At 39.5% G+C, this 26,264-nt stretch overlaps 1 protein-coding gene across 1 annotated transcript in view; it reads right to left on the bottom strand.

Annotated features, from left to right (window-relative positions):
* The window catches only part of LOC132827770 (small conductance calcium-activated potassium channel protein 2), a 145,773-nt gene that overhangs the window by 114,672 nt on the left and 4,837 nt on the right, over nucleotides 1-26,264 (bottom strand). The window contains exon 3 of the mRNA XM_060844476.1: nucleotides 1,764-2,182. Coding sequence (XP_060700459.1) covers nucleotides 1,764-2,182 — 419 coding nt within the window. The remainder of the gene's footprint in view (nucleotides 1-1,763; nucleotides 2,183-26,264) is intronic.

Below are 26,264 nucleotides of genomic sequence, written 5' to 3'. Positions count from 1 at the left end.
TTCAGCCGGTGCTGACCATTTCGAATTGACAACATCCTTTTGGTCATGACCAGTGTTGACCATCTCCAACCAGCAGAAGTCACAACTGCTCAGCAATCTGCATCACCTCTTTCCAAACTGGTTTCACATACTGGTTGGTACTGTTTCAATCATTCCAGTTAAACTGTTGTCTCCTTTGACCTTCTCCGGTTATGACTCAATCTGTTTTCCACCGTCCATCTCCGTGCCCAATCACTTCAGTCTCCTTGCCATTCTGAATGAACTGGAATGCATTCAAATTGCTGCAGCCGGCATCCCCAATTATTTTCATTTCACAATATGACCAGTTCCCATTGGCAATCTCTGTGCCAGCAAATTGACTTTAACATCTTTTACATCCTTTCATGACCTTTCGGCTTTCTCCATAATGCTCACCTTCAATCCTGTTTTATTGTGTGCACATTACCCTTCAGGGACAAGATTACTCCCCCTGTCCTCTGTCCCCATGACCCATTTTGAGTCACAATGCTCTCTGAAACACTCCTTCCCTAACATTAATGCCATGTTCATCCCAAGAAGTCTCCAAAAACCTTGCTATTTGTCTTGTTTTCTTCATCATTAAATTCTCTACTCTTTCATTCCTGTATGGTATCCATTTTTGTGGCTGGGGAGTGTTGGTGAAATGTAAGTTGTTTGTTCTGTTTAGTATCACAGGTAAGGTGCAATTACACAGAACCTACTTAAGCATTGCAGGATGAATGATATATCAGATGGATTAAACATGTACACTTATGAACAGTAAACCTTTTGCACAAAACTATGGCAGAAATGTATCTGCTTATCCTGTTAATATTTGTCTTGAATCTTTAACAAATAGAGAAAATTAACAAAACCAATTCACAAAACAAAATAAATAAGGCCACAACAATAATAAATAAATCTATTAAGAGGCTGGTAACAGACACTATAAGCATGTGAAGGATTAGAGTGTTGCAGGGTCAGAAAGACACCATAGATTCCAAAAGCCACCAGTGGAACAGGTTTCAAACATTCTACCCTCACTTTCAACATGACCAAAGTGGGTGAAGAGCATGGACATTATTCAAACTCTCAGGAAACCCAAATTCAGCAGGGATATTTAAACTTGGAGTTCAATTCAAACAGGAGTCATAGATTGATGCTGTAATGTAAGTGCACGTAAAGGTGGGTAACGTCTGTTTAACTGTCACAATCTGAAGCTTTTTTTAAAATTCCATCAACCTTAAAAAGTAAAAATTAAAACTGTTAGTGAGGATTGAAAAAATTCTGCTGAGTTGCTAATAGGCTATTATGTAAAGTTTAGAGAAATAAAATCTGTTTATGCTGTTACAATAAAGGTCTGTGTTAATATTTCCAAAGAGTTATCATTATGAATATTAGGCTGAGTTTCAAAAGGCATAATGCAGTTCTAAGTTCACAATTTGATTGACAACTAAAGAACGTGTTTAAAGGAGGAGGTGTTTTTGATGTGGGATCTGAATAGAAAGCTGTCTATTTTCCAGCAAAGTTAATCAACCCCCTCTCTTTACCACCACCATTTCCACAGAGCAAAAATGGAGTCCAAGAGAACAATTCATATCATGACAGGTCTGCTGAGTCAGTATAGATCGTGTGTTGAGCTACCCACTTTGGTAGCAAAAGTCCATTCAAAAACTTTGATTTCTAAAATGTTACAATATTTGGAACAAAACTATAGTTCTCTCATGTTTAAACATTGAATAAACTGATTCACAGTAACAGCTTACCTTTCACAAGCTCGGACAGTCCATGCTGCAATTATCCACAACGAAATACTGAAAACCAGCAATACTGTTCCTGGACATATTGTCATTAAAGTCTTCATTACGAAACGGGTATTGAAGTTTATTTTATTCAGTGCTCCAATACTTCTTGAAGAAGCATCCGTAAAAAGTTTGCTATGCAACAGCATTACTCTGGCAATTAGGTAAAGTCTAAGAAACATTGGTATTGATAAGATTATATCCACATCTGCTATTGCTGTAGATGTTGTATATGAAAAGGCAAGGCGTGCTGTCCACGTGAATGTATAGTTTCCAGGTATTGGGTGAATAGCACATACCAGTATTTCCAAACAGATGAAAAAAATCCGCTCATAAGTCATGGCTATTCTCCAGTCATCTGCGCCATTGTCTACCATGAATAACTGTAAGGAAATAGTATAGTTTTATTAAACTGGCAAATATTCACTTCAAGAGCAGAAATTGCCAAGTAAAACATCGTTAAAGAACAGTATAGACAATACTGTACCTTAAGATACTTAAATATCTTTGAAACATTATTTCATTTTTCTGCTTTTTTGTCAGATTAGACCATAACGGAAATGAACATGGGGTTAAATATGTATTCAATGCTGCCTTTTATACACAATCACTGAAAGACCTTCACTGTGTTTTCATTTTTAAATTTGGGACAAATCAAAAGGCAATAATTTATAAATGAGATGTCACTAATTCTCAACTACAAAATTATTGTTCCAGAACAATCAACAGACAGACAAATAACTAGTCCTCCTCATCTGTAGAACTCCTGAATAAACTGTTTTTCAAAACTTAAATTCTCTGCAAGTTCAATGTTTAAGGTAAAGACAGCATTTAAATGAACTTTCTTTAATGGATGTAACTTTGGCTTTGAGGACATTTGGCGTCTTGTTTTCCATTAAGAATGGTAAATTATTTATCTTAAAAACTGAAAGAACTGTGGACAGAAATTATTTCTGATTTACAGCATCCAAAATTCTTTTAATTTTTATTTAGAGAGCAGAAGTTGATTTTATCAACTCCGCAATTGTTCTTCTCTCTCTTTGGGCTCTATCTCCACCTAACATTTACTCCTTACCCCCTCCTCGCCCCGTCTTCTGCACATAAACCACATTTTCCTAGCTACCATAAGGTCTAAGGAAGAATTACACAAGTCGAAACATTAACTCTAGTTTGTCTCCACAGATGTTGCCAGACATGCTGAGCTTTCCCAGCAATTATTTATCTTGCTGAGTTTCCAATCTCAGCAATTCTGATATTGCTAATATAAAGTAAATTATAACAAAGCATTTTCACATACACAATATTTTGTACTTTTGTCAAGTGTATAGTTCAACAATTGGGCAAAGTTCAAACATTAACTTTATGCTATGAAAAGGGTGGCACAGTGGTTAGCACTGCTGCCTCACAGTGACAGAGACCCGGGTTCAATTCCAGCCTCGGGCAACTGTCTGTGTGGAGTTTGCATGTTCTCCCCATGTCTGCAAGGGTTTCTGCCCACAATCCAAAGGTGTGCAGATTAGGTGAATTGGCCATGCTAAAGTGATAGGGGAATGGGTCTGGGCGGGTTGTTCTTTGGAGGGTCGGTGTGGACTTGTTGGGCCAAAGGGCCTGTTGCCACACTGTAAGTAATCTAATCACCTTTAAGACAGTGTGCATCCTAAATTCATTGTTTCATAATCCTTCTGGTTTACCTGAATTAACACTGTGACAAAGTTTGCTCCTCTGCTCTCCTTAATTGGTTGCTTGATTGAACAGTTCATTCAAGGAGACAGATGAAATGACTGTGCTCTTTGCTTAAGATTTGATGGCTTGGATGAGGCAATTAAGGTAGTGAGAAGCATACAGAAGAAGTGGTATCATTCTCATTGTCATGTTTTGCTTTTCAGCCTGGATTTTCACTGAGTCATAGATTCATAGTGGTATACAGCATGGAAACAGGCCCTTCAGTCCAACTCATCCATGCTGACTAGGTCTCTAAATTAGTCCTATTTGCCTACGCTTGGACCATTTCCTTCCAAAATTTTCCTATCCATGTACCTGTCCAATGTCTTTTAAATGCTGAAACTGCACCTGCTTCTAGCAGCTCATTTCGTATAGGCACCACTCTCTGTGTGAAAAGGTGGCCTCTCAGGTCTTTTTTAAACCTTTCCCCTTTCTCACCTTAAACCTGTACTCCGCTACCCGGGGGAAGAGACTGTGCTATTCATCTTATCTATGCCACTTGTGATTTTATATAGGTCACCCTTCAGCCTCCTGAGTCAGGGCCCCTTCAGAAATGGCATTCAGGTTCCAATTCCCCCAACCTCATTTCTAGGATTTCTGATATTCGGGAGTGCCTTTTAAGGCTGTGGAGTGGTTCAGGTCAATCATCCAGATAACAATAAACCATCTTTGGTGGAAACTACTAGCACATGAAAGCTCTGAACCTGTGTAAATAAACATTGTGACATTAACTGCAGTGATCATGGAGCAACAACAGTCATTAAGGAAAATCTCAGGTGTTGCAATAGTGTAACAGATGTCTAGGCTCTCCACTAAAAGTTTTGCCTTAATGCAGCTGCAGCAAAGTCTGACAGCATGGAAGTGGGCCTTTAAAAAGGCCTGTCTCCTCACCCAGCACCCCCTGTGGCCCTCAGACATTTTCCCAGGTTGGCTGGTGGACTGCAGTCCACACAAAATATGCCAGCCCACCCTCCACAACAATTAAAATCTCAACCTTGCAGGAACCTTTTTCCAACGTGGATGGATCAAACCAGTAATTTTGCCATTTCTCACCCTTCTTTGGGGATGAAAATGCAGGCCATTAAGCTGCAGCTTATGGGAAACCTGGAAGTCTCGGAGGTGATGGTGCAGTGGCAACAGCCATCCAGTTGGCTTTCTGGGATCATGGGTTCAAATCATACCATGGCAAATGGAGAAAGAGGAATTTAATTTTTAAAAAATCAGGATCTGAAACATGTTAACCTCATGACAAACATGTAATGATTATTATGAATACCCACCTGATCCAGTTACACCCTTGTGAGAAAGAAATCTGCATTCCTCACCCAATCTGACCTACACATGTCTCCAAACTCTCAGAAATGTAGTTAACTCTGAAATACCCCTCTGCAATCCTTTGCAGTTCAAGGGCAATTTGGGAAGGGTAATAAATGCTGACCTTGTCAGTGGTATCTGTATATCAATAACAAAAAGTTACTGAAGTTTGGAAACATTCTGTCAATGAGATGCCACGAGGTTTCACATCTCTGCGATCACAATTTCAAATCAAAAGTTCACCAGACTATAAGGTAAGGATGAGACTTCACATGGGGGCTTTAAGAAATGCCCTCATATACATGGCATTCCAATGGATTTCCTTCATAGCCTGGATGGAAGCACATTGGAAACACCATGGTCAGTTGCATGTGACACTAACATAACAACAACCTTTCAATGATGAGGGAGCCTCCACTCACCTCTAACAAAGCTGTGGTGCCATTGGTCAGGTATTTCTGGAGAAATTGCACCATGCATCTGGCCTTCGGATTGACCCAGAGTGATGCCAGACACACTTGGCCAGATTAAATAATCATCCCAATCCATTGGCATACGTGGAGTCAATCGACATGATTTCAATCCTGTCTCCCGGATAGATCATATTTGACAAAGACAAAATTCCTCAGAAATGTCCAGTCAACTGATGTTGGCTATACATTGGATGAGGGTGAATTTATTAAGCCCTCCTCCAATATGGGAGCACTAGTATCTGATCATACCTCTTCCACATTCTTCAACCCTTGAAGACAAAGAATTACAAAACAAAAGGCCCCATCAGATGAAATGGAGGCTCTGTCTAGAAGAAAGGATAAAATCCCCAAACAAAATTCAGAGCTAGGGATTCGGTATCAGCTAAAATGAAGACAAACAATTGGAAGTTAAGAATAGTTGTGATTGATTCCGAATAAAGGCCAAATAAAAGGTTTTCTTGTCATTTGTAACAGTGTGAAGAACACTTCCTAGTGAATGTGACAGCAATGCACTGTTGATAGAGGGTTCTGGGGGGAAGCAGGGACTGGGGCTGTGGTGATAACAAAGAAATTCCATTGTATTCTGTCATTTGAAAAAGCTTGAACACCAGAGCTCCCGGCACTTTCTGGCATTAGACTGTGTCACAAAATGCCATCTAATTGCACATCACCAAGTTAAAATCAGGCCAAGCTGAGAAGGGGCTCTGGAAGTTGTAAAATGTACTTTCTGTTCTGTTTCTGATCACTCCTGTTCAAACAAATACCTTCAAGTCTAGCAAGGGTTTGGTTAAATTATTTTATCGAGGATTTAAAATGCCAATGTTTTATTATCATTTTGAATTATCACCTTGACAAAAGAAATATCCGTCCCCTGGCAGCCATTAGGAACATTGGAAATAGGATCTTCAAGCCTCCTCTGTTATTAAACTAAATCACAGCTGATCTACCCCTGTGTCATTTTCCTGCACTAGCCTCACATCTGTTGATATGTTCAACATGTAGAAATCACTCAGTCTCCATCATGAACATACTCAATTGCAGAGACTCCATAGTCCTCTGAGTCAATAATTTCAAATGTTCACCACCATAAATGAAGGAAAGTCCTCTTCATTCAGTCCCCTTTCTGAGACTGTGTTCCCAGTCCTAAACACCCCAGCTAGGAGAAATATTTCTCCTGTATCTACACTGTTGAGCACTATCATTCTGTACACTTCAATGAGATCACTGCCCACTGCAGAGAATATTGGCCAAGTCTCCTGAATTACACCTCATAAGAAAATCCACCCTGTCACTACACTAGGGAAAACTCGCGTGAACCTTTGTTGTACTTACTCTATGATAGGTATACCCTTTCACAAGGCTTTAAACAAATTATAAATGCTGTATACTTAATAGAACTTATTAGTTAAAGGCAAGATCATTTCTTCAGACTTTGATCCTGGGCTAAACTTTAATATTGTCACTACTGTACTTCCATGTCCAGTAGTCTGGTTTATTTCTGTCCCTGTACTGAAGTAAAACCAACAACATAGTTTCAATCCTAATACCACTGTGGTCGTTCATGGATGCCTGTGTTCTTACTTTCACTTTATATTTTTGGACTGGTTAACCTTGAAACTATACATAATCAATTGACTCTCTCTAATACAGAAAGGTGACTGCAATCCTTCATGGGGTATGGCTCCTTTCCTTAATCCAAGCACCATTTCATCAACTTAAAATCACTGTAAATTCTTAGACCGGACAAACGATTTACTGTTAGCAGTAAAGCAACAGGTTCATACAGGAAAAGGAAATTGTTTCATGATCAATAATAATACTTCAGAAAATAAATAATATTTTAAAAAGTCTTAGAAGTGGTTCATAATGTTTAATAACAACTAAACATTAGAGAACTATGGCAATATCTCAGGAGTAGGAAATTGATTAGTTATGCAATGTAATCTCCTAAGTAAATTGGCTGAGCAATTAATTGGAATCATGATCTCAGCAACTAAATCCCAATGCTCATTAACTATTTACTAATTTCCATTAATAGATCAGTTCCCACTCCAAACTATACTGATGTTACTGACATTTACAAATGAAAAGGCCGAAGCAAATATTCAGCCAACTCACTGATCAATGTGATAAATGATGTCCACATAGTTTTCCTACTCTACGTTCCTACTCTTTGCCTCCTCCAGAAAGTTACCCAGCATTACCGATGTTTCCAAAATCCCATCCATGGCATGAAAAGATAACCATAACATTAAAGAGGTAGCCACAATGTTGAAGTCTCCAGTCAGACAGCACATGTGGTCAACCTGACACACCACAGGGACATCCTCTGAAAAGCTGAAGTCTTTACCTCCATTCAAGTAATCTACCCTAAAAGGAATGGGTAATATGAACTGTGTGACAAGATTGACATGGGTGCTTATGCAAATCTCATCCCTTCATGCATCTTAAACAGGATGCACTCAGAATTGGCAGAGTATGGGGCAGTCTGCATGAACTTAGCTCACTGCTTACAATGGGTCTGACATCCCAGGTGTTGATATTATCTTAAAAATCAACAAGTATTCTTGGGATGGACACTGAATCCTTTAACACTGTTGAAACAAATGAACCTTCTATCATTGCTCTATCAGTATGTTCAGACTTAAATATTAGAAGATCCATGAGGTCATAAACCTGTCAATGGTAACACCAAAGATTCCAGACCACCTATGCATCTCCTGGCTAACCTGTATTCCATGTGGTTCAATACTATTCACAACATTAAAAGGCAATGCAGTGTTACATCTGAAAGAGGATACCCAACCCAGAATCAACCCTCTTCTTACATGCTGAATTCATATTTGTAAGAAGCTCAGACTGAAATTGGATTGAATGGCACGAAACTACATCATCCACAAAGTCAAGCAAAATATTGATTTGAGTGTTTTGAAGAATGATGACAGTGTGTATGTTTAGATCCGAGGAGACTGATCAATGTGATAAATGATGTCCACATAGTTTTCCTACTCTACGTTTAGCTTAATTCGATGTCCTCAGATGCCAAACACCTTTCCCCAAAGACCAATGCCAATTAAAATATAGATTCCCACTTCTTTCCCTTGAATTCTGAGAACAGACAATTATCAATAGATATTGTTTCCTCACATTACCATTAGGATGGTCCATCAAACAGATATTTTGCAACAACACATTGACTATATTATCAAGAGTATCTCAAGTTGTCTATAGATTACACATGACACAGTTCTTAGAAGAACTAAACTGAAGAATGACACAAATCTCCATCAGCTCAATTCAGTGACAAGAAAACATGGACCGGATTTTCCCATTTTGAATTAACACTTTTATGAGCAAGATTTATAATGCCAGAGCCACAGTGCCTCATAGCGACTTTTCACTTAAAGTCTTCTGCTCTTCATCTGACTAATTATGCATTTCCACACCAGCAGTGTCATGGAATAGCGTGACAGGAATTTGTCATGTTCATGCCACTAGCACCATATTTAAACACAGCTGTACACATTTCAAATGCCGCAAGCCAGGAATTGTCCTTTATAATGTGGTAGTCTACCACATTATGGCCCAGGAAAGGTAAGTTAGCTCTCCACTTTGCCAACAGGAAGCTGGAGGTGCAGGATGGTGGAGAGGGGGGGTGTTGTTTTAACCTGCAGATTGGCAAAGGAGGCAAAAGATTTGTAACCATAACATTAACCAGTCAGATCATTCTGACCAAGGATTATATGCAAATCTTTCACTTGCCTTTACAAATACTGACAGAGTATACTACTGACAGATTATGCTTCACTGAATTTGGTACTTTCTAAACTAAAATCAAATGTATTATTGAGGAGAAACAACTGGAGTGTTTCAACATGATTCTGTTCTCCCAGACATGTGTAATGGCTTTAAACAAAATTGGTTCAAATCACATATTGAAAGAAATCAAATCAAAATATGTACATCCACAAAGGAATTTCACTTACTGGTAGTCTGGACAGCCAGGTAACAAAATCAGATTAATTTCAAAGAGTTATCAACATCAATTAAAATGCACACATTAAGATCAATGAGCTTGAATCTCTCTGGACCATATATTAACTGATGGAGTGGCAGTCGGTGCACAAAAAACTTGAATTTGTTGATTTAGCTGAAAATATTTATATTGTGCAACAGACAGACAGTCCTTGAATCTTTACCCACAAAGAAAGCTAGTCAGAACCATAAAAAGAGATAGTATTTTTAAATTTGTATTAATTTCTCTAGCTAACGCCGTAAAATAATTAACAATAAAAAGTAAATTTATGGTCACTTAAAACAGACAAATGTGCATTTTAAGAATGAGTTATTGTTTCAATCATCTGTTGTGATGCAGAAATATGTTGAAGATATTTTTTACTGTATAACATATGGTCCTGTTGTAATCTCAACACAACTATGATCCATCATAGAAACAATATTAATAACTGATAGTTCCTGGTCTGTGTTGTTTGTTGGGAATCCTGACAAATGAAGTTCTCAAAAATCAATCCTCAATACACTGCTAAGCAGATACCACATGTCTCTTGTTTTGCTATGCCATCACAACTCTGCTTTGGATTTTGTCCCTTTTAGTCTGATCAAATTTTTCAATATTCCCTCAAGAATGTATTAAACTCTAGATACTATTTGCATGTGTAAATGTAAAGTTATTGAAGTGACAATACAATATCTATATGAAAGCATGCTCAATCTTCCACATCACATATTATGGAACAATACCAGCTTATTTTCAGTTGTAGATACATATTAACCCAAAGTAGTAAGCATTTCTGCTCCTCTTGTAATCCCAAGAATAGCAATATATCATTGCAAAGTTTATTTCAAGGAGTATATCAAATATGCCAAAACTATTGTCAGAATTGTGAAAAATGCCTGTAAATAGATGATTATATTAAAGCTTGGAGTAGGTTAAGGATTAGGTTAGTGCTATTAGTTTCACTGCAATGAAAATAGCTTAAGTTTAACTTCTCCAGCACTAAACTGCTGGAATGATTATCTTACCATTGACAGTTAGCCCAAAAGGGGTCATGGCTGGGTAAATGTGTGAATAAGGAACCTTCCAGCGAAGCTGTGTTAGGATTTTCAGTCAACATCCTGTAATTAAGATACTTGCTGGAATTAGAAAGTCAATTAGTGTGTGGAACTGGAATAGAAGTTAATTAGTGAATTACCCTGTGATTCAATGATCTTACAGCAAATTAGTATAGTTAAACTATTCATAATGGCTATCCTCCACCATAGACTGTAGGAGACCTTAACAGGGAAATAAGCACAAATGTGGTCAAGGACGGTGCTGAAGGAAGTTAGGATATTGATAGTCAGAAATACTACAGAACAATATAAGGAAAGAGTCCAGGGAATGTAACACAATGGTTTTATAAAAACAGATTGGATACAAAGGATTAAGTTTAAAATTCCTCAGGCTTATACTTCAAAATAAACCTGTTGGGCTAACACCAGTTGTTATGTGATTTTTAATTTTGTCCATCCCAGGCCAACACCAACATCTCCACATCATAGCATACAATGGATTGAGAGATCCATGGAAGGTGGAAAATAATGTAAGAGCAGGCTATAACTACGTTGTTGAAACAAAAAACACAATATACTATTGGATACCTTGCATTAAAAAGGGAACATCTACAGGAGAATTAACTCCTATCAACATAACAGCTTCATCCCTGCTTTAAAAAATAAAGTACAAAGGGATATTTTTAAGGCTATAGGGCAGTCAATAATGAAAAAGAGATTAACTTGCTGGCATTTATCTTATGCACCTCGGTATTTCAGAAGATTTTGGGAAGGAGTATGGCATCAAGAAATTGAGAGAAAAAAGATAAAAGGCATTCATGCCATCTATCCTCAGACTGTATTCACCACTTGTCATGGTCATATTGCCTTTTTCCTCTATAACTACTATGTTCTGTCTTGTTTTAAGTAACTTACTCTCTCATGCTATTACTCAGCTCTGAGGCAGATGAGATGCAAATCCAGACCTTCTGGTCCAGAAGCAGTGATAATAATAAGGTGCCACAAGACACTACTACCATGGTATCTTCTGGCCGGAACTGATTCACATTGACACACCTGCCAGACAGCAGCAAACCTCCTGGTTGATTGATTAGAGAATTGCTTAACAAAATTAACAACAAACTCTGCTTAATTAAAACACAAATGCTATAAACTTCAAGAATGGGACACTCTATTTTCATCAGATTTATTTTCTATAAACAGTGACCAAACATGCTCTGAAACAATTTACCTAACTTTGCCCTTATTCTACAGACCTTTGCAGCAGATGACACAACAGAAAGATCACCACTTGGATTTTGCATACTGCCAAAATGTAAGAGTCTAATCCAGGTATTTTTGCTCTTGTAGTTATTTTGAGAATTTTTGTGAATGTTATCTCAAAATGAATGACACAGGAGGTCATTTTTGGCCATTATTGCAGTTTTTAACACTGAATAAAACTGGCGTGGACAAATGAGTCTGCAATCAATATGTTCTCTACCTCATTAAAGATAAAAGAATAATTCACAAAAAACGTGATTGTTATATTGAAAAACACTAATCATACATGTTGTTTGATTTTTTTAAAGTCTGTAATTTGATAACTTGCATTTACGATGGTAGCATTTAATTTGCAAGTACATTAATTGGCTACATGTCCTGGATTAATAGTTACAGCCAACATTCGCTGATGACCTCAAAAAGCAGCCCACAAACATTTGACAATTTCTGTGGCATGGATTGAATTGTTCCAAATAAAGCCCAATTCTGTCACAAGGTATAGGGATCTCTGGCCATCCAAAAGCAATTATGTCATCAAGAAACCAAGCATAGAGTCATAGAAATGTACAGCATGGAAACTCGGTCCAACTCACCCGTGCCCCAGATTTCCCATCTGCCAGCATTTGGCCCGTATCCCTCTAAATCCTTCCTACTCATATACCCACTCAGATGCCAAATAAATGTTGTAATTGCACCAGCCTCTATCACCTACTCTGACACCACATTCCACACATGCACCGCCCTCTGCATGAAAACGTTGCCTCTTAGGTCCCTTTTAAATCTTTCCCCTCTCACCATAAGCCTATGCCCTCTAGTTCTGGACTCCCTCATCCAGGGGAAAAAAATTCTCAGAGAAAGCAAGCCAGGAAATAAAATGTTTTAATCACCTTTCATTTTCTAATTATTAAAATGAAGATTGTGTCATACAAAAGGAGAAATTAATAAAAACTTTAAAGATATTTGTTATGATAATGGTAAATAAAGGTTATCAGATTTTACTGTCCATTATTTGATTACTATAGCAGACATTTCACAGGCTAAAATGATTTCAAAAAAATAACAAATATTGGCCTAAAAAGCTGCCATGATTATCTGACTACAGATTGAGGGAAGTCCAGGACATCAATATAGAAAAAGTGAAACTATCTGCCCTTTTATCAAAAGAAAAAAAAATTGATAACTGTGTCAGTTGTCAAGAAAATCTGATCCGCATCTCAGACCTAAGTGACATCTTCCTTTTGTTAAATTTTGCACTCTGATTTCAGACCATCCAACCAGGGGCAACAGCTTACCTGCTTATCCCTTTAAGTATTTTAAAACAAAGCAATGCAGATGCAAGAAAGTGGAAACAAAACCCGACTTTCTGGAGAGCCTCAGCAGGTCTGGCAACATCTGTGGAGAGAAAGCAGTTAACATTTTGGATCCAGTGACTCTTCTACAGAATGTTCCATAGAAGGGTTACTGGATCCAAAATGTTAACTCTGCTTTCTCTCCACAGATGCTGCCAGACCTGCTGAGTTTCTCTAGCAACTTCTGTTTTTGCTTTAAGTATGTTACAAGTTTCAATCAGATCACTTTTCATTCTTCAAAACTCAAGAGAACACTCATCCAGTTTCCCCAATCTTTCTTCATAGAACAGTCCTGCCATTCGGGAGCAGGTCGGGTGAACATTTATTGCACTCCTACTGTGGCAATATCTTTTCTGAGACAAAGAGACCAAAAATGCGCAGTACTCCATGTGCGGTCTAACTAATTCAATTGGACGAAAGTTTCATTACTCTTGACCATCCTCTCTCAGTAAAGGGGAACATTCCAACAGTTTGCTACATCTGCATGTCAACCTTCAGTGACTTATCAACACAAACACCTTGGTCTCTTTGCACATCTACATGTTCCAAACTCTTTCCATTAAAAAAATTACCCGAAGACTGTTTCTTCTAAGTTGGATAACCTCACATTTTTTCACTTGCCATGTTCTTGCCCATTCACTAAGCCTGACCCAATCCTCCTGAAGTTGCTTTACATCTTTATCACAACATGCAAGTCTACGTACCTTTGTAACTTGTGCAAATTTAGAAATACTGCATTGGTCTTCACCTCCAAAACATTTATACATACTGTAAGCATGTACTGAACCTTGCAATACCTCATCAATTACAGTCTGCCAATGCAAGAATGACCCACCCTGTTTTTTTATCGGTTAGTCAATCAATCATTAATCAATACCAGTTCATTATCTTCTATTCCATGTGCTTTAATTTTCTAACCAGCTTTCAGTAGGTACTTTCTTAGAAGCCTTCTGAAAATCTAAGTGTATTACGTACATTAACTGTCCTTTACCAATTTTGTTGCAACAAGTTTGTTAAACGTGATTGCTCATTCACAAATCCACACCAATTATTGCTATCATCCAAGAATCTATTTATCTGATCCCTTATAATATATTCCAGCATCTTCCCTAACTACTGATCAGAGGCGAAGAAGCCTATAGTTCCTTTGCTTTCACATTTCTCCCTTCTTGAATAGTGGGATGCATTTGCTATCTTCCAATCTGCAGGAATCATTAAAGAACCTATGAAATATTAGAATTCACCCTTGTGAAAGGAACAAGGATAATGACACAGATTGAAAGCAATTTGCAAAATAAGCAAGAGTGATAGGGATAAAAAAAACTTTTTCACTCAGTGAGTAATTAGGGTCTTGACGTTTATTGGAAGTAAGTTCACTGTGGTATTTAAGGGAGTATTAGATGAGTTTTTAAATAGAAACAATGCACAAGGTTGTGGAGCAAAGTTTCTGCCATTCTCCAAGTTAAAATGTACAGAGAGTCAGTACAAACATGATAGGCCGACTGGCCCCCCTTCTGCACTGTAACAATGTGTCATTCCATTTGAAAGTCAGTATTCGGTTAACCTGTTTCCAACCGGTGAGCTCATTGTAAACATTGAATGATTCAATTACAGGGACTGTCAATGTCTCACACAGATGCAAATACCAAAAGCAAATACCAAAGAAATAGACAGCGGAACAAAAATTAGTTTCTGCTTACATAAAATGAAACAGAATATTTAATAAGCAATCCATACTGAAGGACTAATTGCATAATGATCTTGAATGTGTATGAATCTAGCTTACATTTAAAGAGCTAATGGATGTAAAATGCAGTATTATTTTACAACTAACTTGTAAACATATGATATGAAATTATTTTGTCTGATTTAATAAAGATATTAATCCATGTTAGCTTCTTTGCTAAAGTAGCAAAGAAATTTCACATATAAATCAAATACAAGCCAATATGCTTCAGTCAGCCCTTCCAGCCTGCTCCACCATGCAATAAGATCAGGGATGGTCTGATTTTATTTCAAATTCCACACTGCCGTTCACTCCAATAATCTTTGATTCCTCCAAAAAGTGTCTAACCTTGGAAACTATCAACATGACATTGGTTGCCTGAATTTCTCTGTTCCCCTCACCCACTCTAACCTACCTCAGTGCTCTCAAATCCAACCCTGAACACACAAACAGAAATTGCTGGAAACACTCAGCAGGTGTGGCAGCATCTGTGGAGAGAAAGCAGAGTTAATGTTTCAGGTCCAGTCACCTTTCTTCAGAACAGAACTCAGACCTGCTGATTTTCTCCAGCAATTTCTATTTGCATTTCTTATTTCCAGCAGTTCTTTGTTATGCTTTGTTTAGTGTCCAACCCTGACTTTGCAATTAACCTGCCAGCAAGGGTGGTGCTGTTGTCTGGTGTGATAACCTCTACATTAAGTCTCCTCTGACCACCCCTGAACCATGAACCCACCATTGTACGCAAAGCAATTGTGTCACTAACCCCATCTGTTCTGGAGAGCTCCCTCCCCCAACTTCCCAGCTTAGAGTTCCCCAATCCTGCATAGCCTACTTTTACTTGCTTCCCAAAATTCACAAACAGGACTGCCCAGGCAGACTCATTGTTTCTGTCTGTTCCTATCCCACAACCATATTTCTTCCTACCCTGGTTCTTGTCCACTTACATTCTGTGATTCTTCTGGCATTTTACGTCAGTTTCAAAATTTCCAGGTGCTGCTTTTGCTTCACCATGGACATGCCATCCCTTTACATGTCCATCTCCATCAGGATGATCTGTGGACTGTCAGCATCTTCCTCAAAAGATAGAAGGAACCGTCCCCTTCCACCAAGCACCTTCCCCGGCTGATTGAGCTTGTGCTCACTTTACGCAACTTCTCCTTTAATGTCTGTCACTGCCTTCTGGTTGAAGATGTAGCCATGGGGACCCCTGTGGAATCAGTTCCTGATGAAGGGCTCCGGCCCAAAACTTAAATTTTCCTGCTCCTCAGATGCTGCCTGACCTGCTGTGCTTTTCCAGCAACACACTCTCAACTCCAAGGAAAACAACCCCAGTTTATCCAAAAATAGAAATTGCTGGAAAACCTCAGCAAGTCTGGCAGTATCTGAGAAATCTAAGTTAACGTTTTGGGTCGAGTGATCCTTCCCCAGTTTATCCAACCTCTCTTAATAACAGAAACTCTCCAGCCAAGGCAATATCCTGGGAAATCTTCTCTGTATCCTCTCCAATGCTGCTATATCCCTCCAATATTGTCGATTCCAGGATACTCTAGCTGCAGCCTAACCAATATTTTATACAGTTCTTGCAAAACTTCCCTGTCCTTAAACTCCATGTTTCAGCTAATAAGTGCAAAAATACCATATGCTTTCTTAATCACTTTATCCGCCTGTCGTGATAATTTAAAGGAAATAGTGTATATGCACAGCAAGGACTCTCTGATCTTCTCTGATTCCCAGGGTTCTACTGTTCAGCATGCATTCCTTTGCCCTATTTGTCCCATAAAATGCTCCATGTCACTCTTATCCAGATTGAGTTTCAATTGCCACTGATCAGTCCATCTGACCAGCCCGTCTATAAGCTCCTATAATCTTCTCCTTACTATTTACTGCCCCACCAATTACTGCAATATCTGCAAATTTACTGATCAACCTTCTCACATTCAAGTCTAAATCATTTATATTAAGAACAAGCAGCAAGGACCCCAACACTGACCTCCAATGGAACCTCACTAAACATAGACCTCCAGTCACACAAACACAACCTTGGCAGGAGCAGAGGGTGATGCCATTGAGCCAACACTGTATCAAATTTGCCAAATGTCCTTTGAGCCCTTGGTCTCTTACCTTTGCTATTAGCTCCATGTGGAACCTTATCAAAAGCCTTGATGAAGTCAAAGTAGACTACATTAAAATAATTGTCCATGACAATACTCCTAGTCACCTCTTTGAAAAATTCAATCAGGTCCATCAAGCATGATATCCCCTTAACAAATCCATGTTGCCTGTTCTTGATTAATCCCTGCTTCTCCAAATGCAGATTAGTTCTATCCCACGGACAGAACTTCCAATAGTTTCTCCACTCCTGAGATTAGACAGTTTGGCCTCGTTTCCTGGTTTATCCCTTCTTGAATAATGGGACCACACTGGCTGTGCCCTGGTCTTTCCATTCCTCTTCTGTGGCCAGAGAAACCTGTAAATTTTTGTACGTGCCCCTGTTTCTTCCCTTCCCTCAGTCAACAACCAGGGATAGATTTCATCTGACCCTAGGTATTTATCTACTTCTAAATCTGCCAGACCGCTCAGAACTTCGCCTCTGTCCATACTAAGTCCCTTATCCCAATTACTGGAACATTCTTGACAACGAGCCCTAATCACAATTTTCACAACTGAATATTTTATTTATATTGCACTTTGAGATGATGGGTGAAACACAGGAGATAGGAATTGTTTAATTCCTAAACTAGTCTTCATTTCGTTAAATATCTGTGACATAAACTTTGAGCATTAATTTAGTTATATTTCTTTGAGTAATTCACATCTTTAAAAAAAAGAACTAACTTTTCCAGTAACCTTACCTAAAGGCACTTAGAGTCATAGAGTCAGAGATGTACAGCATGGAAACAGACCCTTCGGTCCAACCCGTCCATGCCGACCAAATATCCCAACCCAATCTAGTCCCACCTGCCAGCACCCAGCCCATATCCGTCCAAACCCTTCCTATTCATATACCCATCCAAATGAATCTTAAATGTTGCAATTGTGCCAGCCTCCACCACTTCTTCAGGCAGCTCATTCCATACCCATACCACCTCTATGTGAAAATGTTGCCCCTCTCACCCTGAACCTATGCCCTCTAGTTCTGGACTCCCCAACCTCAGGGAAAAGACTTTGTCTATTTACCCTATCCATGCCCCTCATAATTTTGTAAACCTCTATAAGATCACCCCTCAGCCTCCGACCCTCCAGGTAAAACAGCCCCAGCCTGTTCAGCCTCTCCCTAGAGCTCATGGACGGCACGGTGGCACAGTGGTTAGCACTGCTGCCTCACAGCACCAGAGACCTGGGTTCAATTCCTGCCTCAGGCAACTGCCTGTGTGAAGTTTGCACATTCTCCCTGTGTCTGTATTGGTTTCCTCCAGGTGCTCCGGTTTCCTTCCGGAGTCCAAAAATGTGCAGGTTAGGTAAATTGGCCATGCTAAATTGCCTGTAGTGTTATGTGAAGGGGTAAATGTAGGGGAATGGGTCTGGGTGGGTTGCTCTTCGGAGGATCAATGTGGACTTTTTGGCTGTAGGGCCAGTTTCCATGCTGTAAGTAATCAAATCCTCCAACCCTGGCAATATCCTTGTAAATTTTCTTCAGGAAATTTTGTTGGAACATCTATTATTGTTAGATGTTACTGGCTCTGACTCCTGGTTTTAGGCAGAAGTCCTACACAATCCATTAAAATTCTCCCCAATGATTCTTCAAAAACTGGTATTGGAAGTAAAGATATAGGTTTAATTGAGAATTGGTATTTCTCATTTTCTGACATTTATGGCATATTGGATACGTTTTGAAAATATTTTTACGTAATCCTGGCCAATAAAAATGCTTTCATATCTTAATCTTTTCTTTCCTAATATCCAAATGACCAACAAAAAGTAGTTGTACACCATTAATCTTCACATCTTTTTCAAAATTATGAACAGTTATTAGATCTTTTCTGAACAATTTCATGAAACAGAAGAAACCTGATTAACAGCATAAAGAGATTTACCAGGTTTCTTCCAGGAATGGGAGATTTCAGCTACAATAGAAATTCAAAAGATTGTAATGCTTAGAGCGAAGATGATTTAAGAGGAGCTTTATTGGAGATATACAAGATATAGGATAGACAAAGCAAGCCTGTTGCCATTATCCAACAGTACAAGAACTAGTAGACACAGATTTCAGTTTTGGGGCAAGAGATATAGGAGTAAAGGGAGTTGGGGAGAGGTGTTAAGGAGACAAATACGTTTTTAACTGGTGAGCAATAATTACATAGAACATGCTTGCCTTCTTTAAGGTGAGTAGAAAATAGATTAGATTAGATTCCCTACAGCGTGGAAATAAGCCCTTAGGCCCAACAAGTCCTCAACAACCCTCTGAAGAACAACCCACCCAGACCCATTCCCCCCTGACTAATGCACCTAACTCTATGGGCAATTTTGCACGGCCAATTCACCTGACCTGCACGTCTTTGGATTGTGGGAGGAAGCTGGAGCAAACCCACGCAGACACAGGGAGAATGTGCAAACAAAAGGAATTGAACCCGGGTCCCTGGTATTGTGAGGCAGCAGAGCTAACCACTGAGCCACCATGCCACCCTATGAAATGGTTCAAAAGGAAATTGGATTGACTCTTAAGGGAATTAGGAGAAAGTGAGGACTGCAGATGCTGGAGAGTCAGAGTCGAAAAGTGTGGAACTCCTGATGAACGGCGTATGCCCAAAACATAGACTGTCCTGCTCCTGGGATGAAACCTGACCTGCCACACTCGTTAGGGAAATAGGCTGACAGCTGTGCTGTACAGAAAGCCAGCATGCACTCACTGGGCTGAATGGCTACCTTCTGAGCCTTAAATGATGCAATTTCTTTAGTTCATTAACAATCTCTATTCCACCCAGTGCTGCCTAGTTTTGAAGTATTTTCAAATAAGTATAGTCACTCACATCATTGTAAATATTCAACAATTTAATTTTCTAATTCGCTAAAATCCTATCTATAATGGTATGTTTGGAACATATACACACTTCTCCAATATCATATACAGTTTCATTGATGGATTGTTAAAAATTTGTTCTTCTTCTCAGACAGCTCTTTGAGACCAAGAATGGCTTTCTTCCACTCAAGGGTTGTGGTCGTGAGGTGACTGAACAGCTCAATGTTGGATCTGAACATCTGTCGCAGGTGGTGTTTGAAAAGGATGGGCAGAATGCTCAGGTTTTTGCATGTTCTTTCCACTGTCCACTTCCAACCAGGGCTGTCAGTGATGCCTGTGATGATTGGCAACTTTACAGATGCTTCCTCTCCAGTATGGGTAGTCTTGGGCAAGAGTTAGTAGGAATATTATATATTTTCAGGGAGACTTGGAGGGCATTCATGAAGTGCTATCCCTACACACCTGGTAACCGCTTGCTATGATGATGGAAGTAAAGAGCTTGATTTGGACGCTTTGTGTCAGGCATGCAGGTGATGTGACCTGCCCAGTACAGTTGATTGGCATCTGCATCTTGCTTCTGGGGTGTGTTGGCCTGAGAGTGTACACTGACATTGGAGTACCTAGCCAACTATTGGATTTGCTCTAGTACAATCATAGCAGCCTTAGCTAAATAGTAACAGTCTGAGTCTACAGCTTGTGATTTCAAAGCCCTTCACCAGTATTTAAGCACGTGATTTGTGCAGATATACAGTGCTGTACTACAGTGTGGTATGTTAACTTGAAAATAGTTTTCAGCTAACCCTGGTAGAAATGAATTAATCTGCCCACCATGTGAATGGCTGACAGTGTGATTTTTGAATATTTTATATATAAATTTTAAAAACCGGCTCTTCTTAGACATTATAAAAAGTCACTTGAATGTGAATATTGCTGGAAGAGAGGTGTTCCTGAAGCTTAGTCTCTTCTACTCATCAGGACAAATGCAAGAATGTCAATTTCTGAATGATCATAACAAATTATGTGACAAGAAGATGCTGACTGGTTGGCAAGTTTTCTCCCTAGCAGCACCTCAGTCATTTAACACTCTTTTCTCCTCTAGAATAAAATGGCTGTGATCCAAACTGGCTCATTTGTGGCCAAAGCCATTGCTCGGTGAAGCGCCACACGTGTGAGTGAAAAATCACATTATCCCCATTGCCTCCCAGGCTTCCTATCACCTGCAGCTTGAAAGGCATTTTCATCCCCAATGTCGGCTGAGAATTGGTAAAATTATTGGTATGATCCACCCATCTTGGAAGAAAGTTCCTACAAGGTTGGGATTTTAATTGTTGTGGTGGGCGGGTTGGGATATTGTGTGTGGACTGCAGTCTAGCCAGCCAACCTGGGAAAATGTCTGAGGGCCACAGAGGCTGCTGGGTGAGGAGGCAGGCCTTTTAAGGCTCACTTCCATGCTGCTGGACTTTGTTCCAGCTATAATAGAGCAAACCATTTGGTGGAGAGCCTAGACATCTGTTACTCAGTTGAAGTACCTGAGATCTTCCTTGATGACAGTTCTCACTCCCTGATCACTGCTACTAATGTCACAATGTTTATTTACACAGGTTTAGAGCTTTCATGTGCTACTAGTTCTCCTATTAATGGTTTAACATATCTGGATGATTGACACTTTTACTGGGCTGTGGTTAAAAGTTTCCACCAGACTAAAACAAATATAAGTGAACCGACTTAGAGCACATCCTACACGTTACAATATTGTAAATTGCTGTGTACATTATATTATCAATGAAAGCCATGTTTAGTGACAGTCTGGCATGGAAGCCATGGGGAGGTGAATAAAGAGTCTCAGTATGGCATGGGAAGCATGAAAATGGGGAGGAAGCATAGATGGAGGGGCACAGTAATAGCATTGGCTAAATGAATAACTATGGTGGAATATGTGGCCACACAAAGCCTAACATGAGGGCCATGAGTGGCCATGGAAGGGGGTTGGCATGAGGAGTACCTTTTGAACTTGTTTTTCAAAGGGTTCTCCATGTGGACTATAGTTTATGACAACTCTGAAGTATGAGACCATGAGTCATTCTAAAGCTGGGGCTGGGAATTGCAAAAATGGAATCTGATTTCCTTTTTACCAGGGCTCTGACTCAGAAGGGTGAGGGGTGACCTTATAGAGGTTTATAAAAATCACAAGAGACACATATAAGATGCATAGCCAATGTCTTTTCACCAGGTTGGGGAGTCCAAAACTAGAGGGCATAGTTTTATGGTGAGAGGGGAAGTATTTAAAAGAGACCTGAGGGACAACCTTTCCACACAGACAGTGGTATATATGGAACTCACTGCCAGAGGAAGTGGTAAAGGTGGATACAATTACAATATTTAAAAGAAATTTGAACAGGTACATGGAGAGGAGCAGTTTAGAGGGATAGGTGCTGAACACAGGCAAATGGCACTCGTTTAGGAACTTGATTGGCATGGATGACTTGCGATGAAGAGCCTGTTTTGTTGCTGTACACCTCTATGACGCACTGTAGTATGTCTGTTGCTGATACAGTAAGTTGCTGCAGGCAGTAGCTCATCTAGAACATTCACAGTGATCTCACTCGTATTCATGGTGTGCTCAGATTGAAAATTTAACACACACTGGGAACATTGCATTGAAATGTTGGTTTTATCATAAAACTGTTTGAGTAAGATGTAATAAAGTCTAAACCTTATGGCACCAATATATCACTAATACTCTGAATCTGCTCTCTGATACTTTGATTTAGGTTATAATTTATAACAGCAACCAGATGTTTTCCTTCTTGCACTTTAAAATGTCTGATTGCAATCAAATCAATGTCTGTAAACATCTAGCAATGGACTAGATAGTAATAAACCTGTGACACGTGTGTATTTTGGACGATGCAGTAAAAGAAAAGGTGACAGGTGGACATTTCTATGGTTAAGCCATCCTGCACATATGTGGATTGTTAAGTCCCATAAATGTGCAAATTCTAAGCAAATGAATATAGATGGATGAGTATGCATGAAGACCTGTTGCCTAAAATGGTGCAATTCCTAGTGCTATAAAAATTCAAATTGATATTGCAGAAGTCGTTTGAGCGTGTGTGTCAAATAAGCATTGTTGACTCTAGGTCATTCTGGAGGCGGGGACATGCACTTCACTTAGAATTTGGCATTCTTGCATATTTGTCCTGATGAGTGGAAGATGAAAAGATTTGGCAACATTTCCCATTTTTCAGCTGTATATTACAACCTTGAAAATACATTATCAGTTATGCACTGAAGCAAATCTTTATTTATAATTCTGATTCAAAATGAAGAAATTTGATACATTCTACAATTAGATTTATGATTTTAAAGGAAGGAGAAACAAAGACAAGGAATTCCATTAAAATCATAACCACAATCTGATGGGTACCCAATCTGAGCTGCTGAAATAATGGAGCACCAATCCAATTACTTGTAATCTGATCTGTTCAGATGACTGATTAAACTCCAAGATTATTGTAAAATTACTTCCTGAATTATAGCACTATGTGAAAAGAGATGTGACAAAATATCAAATAAACATGTTGGACTCTGAAGCAGCTTTAGAGTACGTTTACCATATTAAACATTTGGAGCAATTTTGTTCAGTACATCTCCAAATGGGATTAAATGCAACCATGACGGTGCAATGCTTGACCACAAGGAAGGAGCCATGATTTCTGAGGTAAAATGTCGAAGTTCCCTTCAGAAAAGCAATATCCGTTAAAAAGAGTACAGTTGTAGATGTTGTCATTGCAAATTAGGCTCCCACTTGGATATTAAACTGCAACTTTACAGTTAGATCCTGTCGCTGAGATCCCAGGGTTAAGCCATCCTGCACAAAGCGGGGTATGGGGATCGAAGCGTTGGAGTTTCCGGTGTTAAATCAGATGCAAAAACGCAGAAATCTTTTTAGATTTCCTGAAAAAAACTTCCGAAACTCGATCAGCGCACTTTGCTAACTGCAGTGCTGTGAAGAGAAGATTGGAGTTCTCTGTGCCGGCTGGTGAAGACTTTCTCCCCTGGCGGGCAACTTCCGTTTCTTGCTAGACACTCGAAGCTTGGTGTCGGCAACAATGACGTGATTCTGCAGCTCCCGCTTTCAAACCAAATTTATAAAAATTATAACTGCAACCAGAGAAGCGCTTGTGCTCACCACTGCACAGTGCTCCCCAGTATTTCACAATGAGATTAAAGTATTTATATTGCAAGGTAATTATCAATGCGCCGAGATAGCATTCTCTGGAGGCAAAACGATTCCTTTTTCCCCCTTTCCTTTGGCAACAGAACAAAAACAAGTCTTCAGCCGCCAACTCTCTCCGCCCACACACTGCGGAATAAAGCATGCGCCCAGTCAACTTCAAACATGCTCCAAATTCAACACACTGAGCGGAGAGTATTTATTAACATGTCTGTCAACAAACTACCCTCACGCTGACAAAGATTCCGGTTGGAGCTTGTTAAACATCCAAAATATTAAAGAGTATCACTTCACCTTTTCATATTGAGTATGGATAGAATGTGAGAGCTCATTGACACGCTCCTATGCTAAGAACTAAATATCAACAATTTGGTTCAGTTGAAGAATTAGATTTTTCTTATTTCTTCAGCTTTGTGTCGTGGTAGTTGCAATCCTTTTCCTTTTTTTAAACAATGACCTCTCTGTTTACCACACGGCAGATCATCCCAAGTGCTTTCTTGTAGATTTCTCCCATTGACTTAACACACTTGATAAGAAAGGGAGATGCCCTGTCAATGGGGAGCCTTAGGAATTGCGGTTTGTTTCAGCAATGACCGGCAGCTCTCCCTGCCGCTCCCTGCCCTGCCCGGCCACTTTTCTCCAAGTAAAAAATGAGGTCTGCAGATGCTGGAGATCACAGTTGAAAATGTGTTGCTGGTTATAGCACAGCAGGTCAGGCAGCATCCAAGGAACAGGAAATTCGACGTTTCGGGCAGCATTCCTGATGAAGGGCTTATGCCCGAAATGTCGAATTTCCTATTCCTTGGATGCTGCCTGACCTGCTGTGCTTTAACCAGCAACACATTTTCAACACTTTTCTCCAACCCCAGCTGAAATGGGTGGCATCTATTGAACGTAGACCGTTCCCAACGCCGAGCCTTACACTGGCTGACTGCAAAGTGGAGGTAGGTGCAAATCGTGAAATGGATTTATTCGAGGGAGGTGAAACAAGAAACTCTGGCGCATGATGTCACCGTTCCTTTTCGATCAAATGCCCCTTTCTCAGTCAAGGTAATGTGGAAATAAAGGTCATTATCTTTGGATGGACTTATCATCGTTGGCGTATTGTCAATTGCCCCAGTGATAAAGTTAAATGTTCTGGATAATCAGAATCCATCAGAAAGGACATGCTGAAAGGTTAGAAATCACACAACACCAGGTTATAGTCCAACAGGTTTATTTGGAAACACTAGCTTTGGGAGAGTAGCACTCCGAACGCCTGTGCTTCCAATTAAACCTGTGGGACTATAACCTGGTGTTGTGTGATTTTTAACTTTGTCCACCCCAGTCCAACACCGGCATCTCCACATCTTGCTGAAAGATGTCTAACAAGCCTTCCTCTCATAAATTTGAAAGCGGGGAACAGCAATTATTGCTGTAAGGAAAAGTGAGCAAGTCGGTTTTACTTGCTCTGTGGTCGAGCTCAATCGCCCATTCTAATATATAATTCTGACTTGAAAACCAATTTGTTGGTGCTGTTGTAAAAGGGCACTGCATGAAACCTATTTGAAAGCACAGCAGAGCACTCGAAGCATTATAGACAATGACTGACTCTACGCTGTCAGTGTTATTGTAACCATTCAATAAGTTATGAGCTGCTAACTGTACAGTACAACCTCTGGCTCCTTTAAAAATTGACACATCTCAAATTATATTAGTAAAATCTGGCCAAGTACTGATACATTGTACCTAACCTGCAAATTTCGGCCTCATTTTCTGAAATCTAAGCAGCATTCTCAAATAACCAACTGAAAGAAAAATCTAAACATGGCTGCAAAATCTAGTTGGCTCTGACACTTTGGAATTATACAACATTTGACATTCAATGCCACCACACTGATTCAATGCTCTAGTTGTGCATGGTATGAATACACTGGTTCTATTTTCTGCAGACCTCCATTCAGGTGTTGTCTCATCGTCTTAACTGCCATAGCTGCCAGTTCCTTGTTCAGATAGAGAGTCCTCATGCCCATTGGAACAACAGCCAAACAATTATTATTGAGTTGTGAGCAATGACAGTAAGTGACAACAAGCTGCTTAAAACAGGAAATAGAAACAGATGCCCATAATCATGCTTTTAGTCTCAGGCCTCCACATGCAGAGATCAGATAAATCCAAGTCCCTGTCCTTAACCCAGAGTCCAAGGCTCCATGCAACGTTCTTCCTGTTCTGCGATTAGCTCATCCAGTGCAGATCAGGTATTGAACCTAAGAATGTTATGGTCTGTATGGCTTAGTTACCCAATTATTGTATTATGAAGGCAGTTAAAGAAGAAACTTGTAGCTCCTTTTACAATTTGAGAATATATTCAA

This window comes from Hemiscyllium ocellatum, chromosome 2 (assembly GCF_020745735.1).
Source record: "Hemiscyllium ocellatum isolate sHemOce1 chromosome 2, sHemOce1.pat.X.cur, whole genome shotgun sequence".
Taxonomy (NCBI): domain Eukaryota; kingdom Metazoa; phylum Chordata; class Chondrichthyes; order Orectolobiformes; family Hemiscylliidae; genus Hemiscyllium; species Hemiscyllium ocellatum.
This window is presented reverse-complemented; position numbering and strand designations above follow the sequence as displayed.